We start from the raw sequence: 10,978 nt of genomic DNA, 5'->3' as shown, positions 1-10,978 counted from the left end.
AACAGAGGGATCGAGAATTCCTCAAAACGTGCCATCTCTTCTTATCCAGACAATGCGCGATGATGATGGAGAGGCGGAGGCCTCCGCGGGCACTGCGAGTTAGGCCCCGTAGTTCTCTCCTATTTTTTTTCCCAATACCCCACTCCACGAGCACTGCGAGTTAGGCCACGTGGTTCTCTCCCTTCTTTCCCAATACCCCACACGACAAACAGAGGTCTCTCTATTGAGAGGCCTCCATTTTAGTGCATATATATATATATATATATATATATATATATATATATATTAGATGTTTTCAACTTTTCATTAACTAAAATATTCTTGGTCTAAAATTATTATGCATGCTATAGCATTTTTTAAAAAAAACTAATGTAAATAAACTAATATTATGAGAAATAATAATATCTTTCTGAAAATATAAAATTAATCATTTCCTTTCTGGGGCTAACTAATGCTGCCGTCTTTATGGTTTAGTTAAAAACGATTTTCATGATTCGACAAAGCAGGAACACAATATTTTAGCAACGAAGCAGGATTCTTGTATGATTGGTCAGTATTGTCTGGATTTATATATCCTTAAATGCCTTCGGTGATAAATTTGGATATACAAGTAAAATGGCCATTGGTTTTCAAGTGAAGCTGCACAAAACGTGGGCACAGGCTAGGCACTCCTAGATGGACCACAACCATCCGTGTGATTGAAGTACAGGGGAACATTGGCAGACAAGCTCGCAACATGTTATGTAAGTGCTTCATGTCAATACCTAGAGGAGGAAAATAAATCTAATATCTAATATATTTACTCTTTATCAACCCATGAGAAGTCTACCGTAACATAATGGGAGCATTTAATTAATGAAATTCCTCACATATTTGATCTATCAATTATTCAATTTATCAATAAATAAACAAAAAGTGTGCATTTTTGTCGCAAAACGGAGCATTTGGCTGACCCTGCTCCAGATGTATGTACCAAGGAAGAATGCTTGATTTACTTCCACGATGTTAGATCACACTCTGCACAGATATCAAAGCATCTAGAACTCCATCATCCACCTGCATAGATCTCGAAGCAATCGTTGCATGATCCAACGGCGCAAAGGAAGGTATTGGTGTCACAACATAAAGAAATGGATCTTGTGACACCAATACCAAATAATTGAAGAAGGATCATAGATCATGATCGTAGCACTACGTATGACCTTTCCAAGCATGGCAGATAAAGTTGCCTTCCTCAAGTAGATTAATCACAAAAAGCAGCACATCTGTCAATGTGGCACAAAATAATGCATTTCTAAAAAGAGTCGTTCATTGCAATAGGATTGATCACTTGTTCCTCAACTAAAACCTTTTGAGGGTTAGCCATAAAAGTTGTTCTTGAATAAAATCAAAACCAATACAGCAACAGCACTTGGGTTCCATGAAACTCTCCCCATAGAAGCAAAACGAAAGCCTTCTAAAAACACCTGCAAGAGCACAACCATTAGCAATCTCTTGCAGCAGGTTTTGGCTTAACCACAAAAAAGGGTTTAGAAGCTATGGGAATTTGACAAGTTGACATGATTTGGACATAACCGATGAGAGTAGGATCAAGTTATCAGTACCCGCAAGAAATATCTACCACTTCCTTCTCTCCACTTCATTTACATGCACACACATCGCGGACCGATTCCAGGATAACTCACCTTCCTCAGGCTCTCAGCCTCTGTATGATAGAAGCTGGCCTTGGAGGATTTGGTTGTCCTCCAACAACCGGTCATATTCGAGCAGCAGCTCTTCTAACTGTTTTTGAAGGGAAACAACATGAGCCTCAGCAGACACTGCCCGTTTCTCCTGCTGTTCGCACTCTGTCTTCAGCTTCTGCAACTTTTCAGTTAAACTACCGACTTCTCTCTGGAGTTTTTGCATCTCACTGGAAGCTTTATCCTCCTTGTCTTTGAAATGAAGGTGCTCCTTTTTAAGTTTCTCAACTTCCTCTTTGGAGGTGCCAACTGTTTTCTTCAAAGTAACCATCTTCCGGAGGTAGTGGTGCAAGCGATCAATCACCAATCCCAGAAAAAGCGTGTAGCCTGCAAAATCATGCTCAGCTTCAGGCGATGTCTCTTTCATCAAGATAGATAGTACAAGCCAGAAAATAGAAGAACAAAGAAGAGATGAATAAAGAGTAAAACAACTTTCTATCATGCTGAAGTCTGAGCAGACTGTTGGATTACAACTGATATTCAAAGCTTGCTGTTCCACTTTGAAAATTATTTTTATCTTGTTCTGAAACACAGTTTTTGGAAACTTACAGCTCTGATACATGGAAGGAATGGAATGCAGTCACTGACTTCCTTGCAAAGTTGGACAGAGATGCACACGAAAAACAAGTTTGGCCATAGTCTTTGTAAAATGAATTGGAAATGCTTTGTTTGGCCATAGTCTCATACCTTTTGCAAACACAAAACCAGGGGAAAAGGCTCAAAGATTGTTGCCCCCCTGCCTTTCCCATTAGGTCTACTTGCATAGACAAAAGAACAAGTGGTTTTCCATGAATATCTGATAAAACCAGAAAGCGTAGCCAACTTACAACCTCATTAAAAAAATTGCCAACCAATAGCTCCCTTTTAGTTGCAATAAGTAGTCCACACTGCAGCTTTCAGACCATCCTATCTGGAGGAACCTCTACCTCCAGTATAAACCTTAAAATGGGATTGTCATGTCTCAAGTAGAGTATACAGCATCAGTGTAACATGGCATCTCATACTGTATTTACCACATATGGCCTTCTTTACATGATACAAACCCTTTGTAATTGCATGTCATATTATAAGTTTGCATGAGCTGGTATTGAAGGATTTTCAGTATGCACCGAACATATAGGATAAAGTTGTACTAAAGTAGACATGCTTGATTGCACTAATTTCGTTTGAGTAGGTTTTAATGTCCTCCATTAAATCACCACAAACTTTGTTTAGAAAATAGATCACATGGATCCAATGAAAAGTTGAAATTTTGAATCATATGAACCAAAGATTTGAACCAAAAATGGTTGCTTACGGTTCTTTTTTTCCTTTTCTAGGCAAACAGTTGATTTTCTGTTCCCCAACCAAATATGTAGAATTATGCTCAAAAGAACAGAAAACAGGATTATTGATGATCTAGCACTCAGATTGTCCCACCCAGTAGTTGGAAAGGAGGAATGGTAATTATTGTATGAACAATAAATGCATTTAAGCAATAAATATGGTAGAATATTTTGCTTCACTACTCATCTTGCTACTTGAACTTCCATGAGGTAATGAAATTTTCAGGTAGTGCATTAATTAGTGCTCTATAACACAACTGTTCCACTGGGCATTCAAGTAATTTTAAAGTTAAGTTTGAAAAGAGGAGGGCAAGTAAAAGCCATGGGTGATGCAGAGAAATATAAGCATTTCAATAAAATACTGAGCAGTACATGAGGAAGCAATGAACCAACCACATGCATGATCTTAGCATTTCGACCTGACAATGGTAAGGACAAATAAATTATTGACGGGGTGATGTTAGATCACAAAAAAAAACACTGACCCTTGAATCCTGATTCTTTGCTGTTATGATTTCTAGAACTAGTAAAGTGTGCGCATCATCACATGAATAATATGTTTACTGAGAGAGCAAATGCTATAAGGACTCCAGGGAAAATACCATAAAATACCAGAGGGCCAAGGTCTTTCATGACAAACTTTCATTGTGAGCACTCATAAACAAATGTGACCTGGACCGTCCCAGATGATTCTTATGACTCCCTCATTGAGGACATATTGACCTCAAGGAGATGCATGAACAAACATGGACTGGTAATATTCAGTATGCTCAAAGTAAATTATTGAAACTACATAATTGGACTTCTCAACCATGTACAAGGAGCTCATACAAGCACAGTGACGTAATGAATATGACAAGATAAAATCAACCTAATGACTTAAAACTAAGGTGTAAAATTACTAATGATGCAAAATAAGAAGAGGCATACATTAGCAGTTGCAATTTAAATGGTCCATAGAACCATGGTAGAGAAGTTAATGGAGATTACTCTTGAAGGAGTTATAGTTGAAATAGCAGCCAGGACAGATCTTGAGGAAGATGTGTGAAAAGAAATAAAAATAGATGTTGAAATGAGGATAAGAACTAGTAAATAAAATCTACAAGTATCTACAGTCAATCATCATGGCTAAGAGATTATTGATATGCTTCAAAATGGCAGGAACTCCAACTGAAGAATCAAAAGTTAATCCTTGAGAGTGGCCAACAATACCATGAAAAAATTTGACATAATGTTAGTTGATTGCTGCTGACTTGGCTCTCTTTTTTCTTTTTCTGATGAATTTACATTAAGTTGCAAGGAAAAATACCCATAAGCACAATTTGTATTGGTAGATCTAGAGACCCTCATCACCAAAATAACAACAAAGATGTATGGTGTCATCAACATGGTGATGAAATGGTAATCTATGTCTCCCTCATGCATTATAAGACAAGAGATGTAAAGTCTAGAAGCATGACAAGTTGACCAAGTATGCTAGGTGGGCTATATGTATCTAAAGAAAAAGCAGTTTTCATAGAAGAGAACAGAAAAATCTCTGAAAGCCCCAAATAGGGGTCCAACAAATTATCAAAGAGCATGCATTTATCTTCAAAGTGATGCCTCGAGGTGATCAGGGACTTGCAAGAGCTCTAGACAGTGCAGAAGTTCCCCATAGAAGTGGCTCCATGGTAGGAGCGCAAGGGACCTTTAACTACATCCAAAAATAAATGGCACAATGAAGAATAGAGATCATAGAGAAGTCCTCAATAAACTTAGGCAGAAATAGCCTGAATTACAGATCTGACTACCAAAATCAATATTTGGACATCCTACCAAAGAACCATCAAGAATAGGTGATGGAGAAGGAAAAAGGAAATAAAGGAGCAGCACATGGTAGTCCAGTCTCCAGTGCTTTAAAGTTGTAGGATGATGGATTTAATGCTAAGCTGAACTTTATTGCAGGTTTTATTGGCGATTGTTGGAAATAAAAGGAGATATGACTAGACTTGCAGTTTCTAGTCATGCCTCATTTTGAAATTAGGAAATTAGAATAATAGGGGAAGTATATGTTATTTGGAGAACCACACTGCACCTAGGCTGCAAACGATCCAAGCTACTCATGAGCAGATCTAGACCGGCTTGGTTACAGCTGGGCTCAGGCATGGGTTAGTCAGGAAACAAGCCAAGCTCAGAGTGTTTAGAGCTCAGCTCATAAATAAGCTGTGCCTGGATATCCAAGGTTTTTAAAATATATGGAAGCTTCTCAGCTCAGAAAGAAACTTGGCTTAAACATTATCCGCGCAGAGTCTGAACAGTTTTCTTTAAGCTCAACTTGAGAACAGCTCTTCTATAGAATAAGCTGACAGCCTATTACTCTGATTGGCTCGGCTCTTTTGCACCCTAAACAACCATCAGATCTTATAGAAGTTCTGATCCCCCAAAGTGCTCAAATTCCTATGCTCTAGGAGATTGAGCATGAAGGGAGTACTTCACTCCAATGAAATAAGCAAGGGCTCCTATATCACCAGAAAGCACTTTTTATGCACTCTCAGCACTGTTAGGAATCGGGATGTGCTCATACCATTTGCAGAAAGCAACTGACAGTGGTAAAAAAGCCATATAGTTAAAGGGTACATGGTATAGAAGTAGCAGAATCTACCCATTAAAAAAAAGTGGGAAAGAATAATATATACAACAATTAGCACAGTGTTACATAAACAGACTATAAGATCAACACAGAATGATGTACAATCTTGTATCATTATGCAATTAGCTTCATTGTAGGGATGACGATCATGATGACTATGATTATATTTAAACAGTAATTTCACAATCTGTAATATAATCTACTCATCTTTCCCATGGTTTTTTTCAGAATTATGAAATTTATGATCTTCCAACATTCATGGTAACCTTAAATCTTCCCACAAGAATTGTGGGAAATGGAAATGCATTGCCAGGAAAAGATTTACAAGACAAAATGCTTTCATTTTCACATTCTCCAAGCTCATAGTCTATCAGCAATGCATATTTCATATGTTGACCTATGCAGACATTCTTCTTGAAGAAGAAGCACATACATTTTGAATATGGAAATGAATCTTAACAAGGGCAGGCTAAAATTTTTCTACCATTACAGCATCTGAATCCAATAGTTTCTCACCAAAACCTTTCAATTTGGGAGCACAGCCTCCAAGCCCATTTTAGAAGTGTTGCTACTCTCTCTATAACATCTTGATAACCCACCCCATGAACCAAGCACTGGCCTTCCAACTACATAGTCTCTCCTACCTTGGAATCAAAATTGATATTGAGATGCCTAACATCAATGAAAAACTAAGGTTATTCAGTACATGTTTTAGCAAAGCTACAAAGGTTCCTGAAAGAGATCAAATTAGTATCCTGACACTACCAGGTAGTTTTCAGATTGTTTGATGTTTTTAAGAGTTCTCATATCCTCAAAGGAATCTCAATACATAAGGTTTTTGATTTTCTGCAACCAAACGATCATGTGCCTTTTTATCCAAGATATGCCCCATCCATAGCCCCTTGCAATCATGAAAGATATACAGATTATTGAACCATACCTGAGCTGCCTTACATCCGACAAGACAATCATTTGCATGATTATCTAACATCTTCACCTTGAAGCCTAAGAAAATAATAACAGGCAAACACCTCTTGAGCACATTGATGTGAAGGCTTTAGGAGACCATGACCAGGGTAAGTTTATGTGAAATATTCTAGTTATAGAAAATCCATTATTGAACCATACTTATGCATGCTTTGAGCATCATCTTCCTTCAACTTGCCATATAGAGCATAAACCAAGGGCCCTGCCTTAGAGCAGTTCTCCATAATCCATGTTGAAATAGTCACTTTGTTCTTATATAAGGCATTAATCTGCTTGAGAATCACAAGCTTATAATACATATGCACCCTTCAAAAATGCCATCTGGAGGTTGAACTCCTCAAAACATCTGGCGTTGTCCTTCAAAATGGTAGTGAGATTGAACTCCTCCAGCCTTCATCATTAATTATGCACCAAAAACCAACTGAAAAATTTGAATGCCTACGTACTAGCTGTGTGGCTAAAATCCACAAGCCGTTTCTTCTATCCTTTCTACGAATCAAAATTTAAGAATCCCACATCTTAACAATGTAAAGATCCTCAAGCATAATGAATTAAGACCACCATTATATACTAGCATCTGATGCATAATAAGCAATGGATTTGAAGCTATCCATTTCATGTTCCTCCTCGCATTTCATCAATATACAGCCCTCATCTTCTTTCTTCTCTTGTCTTGCACATATGGAGTCAAATTTACCTAAATCAAACAAATTGGAAGAGATTCCACTGATAGACCATCTTGGCAAAATGCAGCTTGGTATTAGTTACCTATTCTCCTTCAGTTACAATTTCTAGGTATTCTTATACACTGATCATCACACTGTGAACATTACTAGATATGTATTGGACTTGCAAACTAATTGAGTGAGACATAGCCTATTACATCTGTATCTGATGGGCTATTTCCTCCACAGGTGAATCTTGCCGCATTACCACAATCCACTTATTAACCTCAATCCTGAAGTTTCTTGGCATCAAAAGTTTGTTGTTATTGCCTTAGGATATCTCCAAAAAGATTGGAGATTTGTTATCTCTGTAATCATTTACAATGGCCGTATGTGACCCTCTTGCAAATGGATAGAGGTAACTCTCATTAGGAATGATAAGTAGACAATCCTTGGTGTCTACCTGCCAACTGCTTCTACCATCTCACATTCAAGTCAGTCAAAAACCTGAGCAGTCCAACTTGTTTTGACCAAGGATCAGGATTTTATGGGTATAGATGCTGAACCACAACCAGAATCCAACAAGTCAAACCCTGAAAACCTCAAAAAGCAAGCAGTGTCTGAGAATATCTTGAAAAGACCGGAAGGTCACAGCATCCATTGCTAATCTAGGTATTTTAATATTCTACAACATGCAGTCCTATCTTAAGGAATCACTCCATCAAACCCCTCCAGCAAGACCACCATGATCTACCTAGAATGAGCCCTTCTTGGGGAAAAAAAAAATCCCAATCCACACGGCATGACTTTTCATCCAGCACTGACCATTGAGAGTGAAAATATTTGTAACAAATCTGACAATTTTAGTATTTAATTCACTCAATACAATTTTTCAGTTTTTTCCATTGACTCAAGAGTAGAACTTTTCACCATTTCAGCTAAGATCCTGACTACATAGTGACAGTATGTACATCAAGTTAACACAAAAATATAAGTGCAAAAACGAATCAGACAATAGAATCTTTTCAGACAGAAATAACACCTCTCTGAATTCTTATCGTCACAATTGGCCTTAGTTTAAACATGTGAAGTTATGATTGCATAGCAAAGTATTGGATTGAAAAACGTCGATAAAAAATTTCATCTCTAGCAAATGTGCAGTGCCCGAGGCTTTCTATGTGGAAACTTAAACAGATATACTCAACTCGACTCAACTCAACTAAGCTTAATCCCAAACTAATTGGGCTTGCGACATGAATCTTTTCCTCCATTCCACTTGGTTCTGAGAGATATTGAGATGATGGAAACACACACACACACACACACACACACACACACACACACACACATATATATATATATATATATATATATATATATATATATATATATCAATAAAATTCTAACAAAAAACATCAAATAAAACAGAGAATCTAGGCAAAGAGATGCATTATGAGATCTAACCTATAAGCGAGGCCTCAAGGAGGTGGGTCCTCCAAAGAACCTGGTCCATTGGAGTGACAGTCCCAAGCTTCGTGCCTCTGTTCTGGATCTTGAGAATGCTGGTGATGCTCGACGCCAGGAGCACTGACAACGTGCACGCCAAAGTCTTCACCGTCGCCGGTCCCTTCCCCGTCTTAAGCTGATCCAAACCCCTCATCACCAGCTCTCGCAGCGGCCCAATCTTCACCATCAGAAGCAGTGACACCACACCCTCGGCAAAAAGCACCAGAAACAGAAGCTGCATCATTTTTTTCCTCCGCCCTCAAATCCCACAATCCTTTGCAAGAACTGATTTTTCTCCTGGGAAGATCTCTTTCAGAGGGGAAAAAGATCAGATTTTGAGAAAAAAAATCCCTTTTTTTTTTTGATAGGCAAGGTCCTCTTGAAGATACAGATCAAAGCCCAGTGATCTCAGAGCAGAACCCTTTTCCTATTTTACGATTAAAACACTCCAAACCTCCGAGAAAAGAAGGAAAAAGACTGGTTTTTTTCAGCCCTACCAGAATAAACAAAACGGGGCCATTTATTACCATAAAAAGATGGCCTTTTCCTTCTCTGGATGGAACCTTCTTGCCTTCTGGGAGAGGGAACACAATGAGATTTTCTTCAAAAAGCCATAGATTTAGGAATCAAAGACAGTGGATCTCTGTGGGAAAAATCACTTGATACCACGAAAAAATCTGAGCTTTTTTCACTGGGGACTTTCTAATGGGATTATTGCAAGAAACCAACCTCAGAAAATGCGAGGATTTAGGGGAGAACTGTCTCCCTCCAGACCGAAAGGATAAAAAGAGGAAAGAAAAAAGGAGTCTTGGATTTAAAAAAAAAAAGACAAAACAAAACAAAGGTTAAGATGGAGGAAAAGAGGCTGCTTTGGAACTAACCCCCATGTTCACTCTACTAGTCTACTTTCGAGGTAAAGTGGGCAGCAACGATGTACCAGACTGTGTAATAAAACCAAATTTTTGGACTCAACTGGATTGACGGTTTTCTTTTTTCAAGTACTACTACAGAAAATAGTTTCAAATTTCAACTTCTTTAATTATAAGTTGCTGAAGAACAATATATCCATTTTAGCTGTTTGGTTGTGGGATGGGAAAAAAAAAAAAAAAAAAAAAAATATATATATATATATATATATATATATATTTATTTATTTATTTATTTATCATTTTAGGTGTGCAGATATGATCACACCCGAAGTAGACGGTGACGATGCTCCTCTTTATGAATTAATGTATGTTCTCTCTTTATTACTAAAATAGAAATATAATATACACATTTTATTATATCTATTTACTTAATAAAGTAATATAATTTTATTGGTAAATATTTTTATTATTTAAATAATATTATTTGATATTTACTATCAAGAAATGCATATGTAACCGAATGGAATATGCGTTCTATGAACAAAATATTTTTTAATTTTATAATTATAAATATTTTTTTGTTTATTAGTTATATATTATTTTTAGTTGATATTTTATTATTCAATATTATTTATTTTCTAAGCTTATTAGTATTATTTTCAATTAATTATTGAAAAAAATTACAAGTCCTTCGTATGTCTAGCCTCTTCCCCAGGAGTGTGCTTTAATTAAATGGAATAATTTTGTTATTTATTTATGTTATATATTACATATATTATATAATAGCTTGTCTGGCTTCATGTCAACCAATCAACAGGGCTCTTTCCATGTTATTCATGCTCCTGAGGACTTTAAAACTAAAAAAGTAAGCAAATATAATTCCATCAAATACTGGCTAGCTACACTAACCAACATCCTTGGAATATAACGGCCATGATAGTTGGAGCACATAAAAAAACCACCATGCAAACCCCATTGTTTTTTTTTTTTTTTTGATAAATTTTTTTTTGATAAAAAAACCTGTTGTCTTCTAATATGTAGTTTTGTGCTTGTGATGGCAAGCTTAGCAGCATTTAGGGAACATTTAGTAACATGTAATTTTGATAGGATTATATGTAATTTTATAATAAATAATTAGATTATATTATTTGTTTCGTTACTTTCTCAAGTAATACTGTATTACATGTAATGCAATATTATCTCAAAAAAAGATAATTTGATTGCCTAGGAGGAGATGGCTATGTGATTATATAAA

The 10,978-nt window shown here is 36.7% G+C and overlaps 1 protein-coding gene across 1 annotated transcript; it reads right to left on the bottom strand.

Annotated features, from left to right (window-relative positions):
- Positions 1-1,274: 1,274 nt before the first annotated feature.
- On the bottom strand, positions 1,275-9,666 carry LOC105038834 (uncharacterized). The gene is made up of 2 exons (XM_073261426.1): positions 8,813-9,666; positions 1,275-2,069 (listed from the first exon to the last, which is right to left on the bottom strand). The coding sequence occupies exons 1-2, from the start codon at positions 9,096-9,098 to the stop codon at positions 1,699-1,701; spliced, it is 657 nt and encodes a 218-aa protein (XP_073117527.1). The 5' UTR covers positions 9,099-9,666; the 3' UTR covers positions 1,275-1,698.
- Between the last annotated feature and the right edge of the window lie 1,312 nt (positions 9,667-10,978).

The sequence above is a fragment of the Elaeis guineensis genome, chromosome 1 (genome assembly GCF_000442705.2).
Source record: "Elaeis guineensis isolate ETL-2024a chromosome 1, EG11, whole genome shotgun sequence".
NCBI classification, from domain to species: Eukaryota; Viridiplantae; Streptophyta; class Magnoliopsida; order Arecales; family Arecaceae; genus Elaeis; species Elaeis guineensis.
Note: the sequence above shows the minus strand (reverse complement) of the source record. Positions and strands in the feature narration are given on the sequence as shown.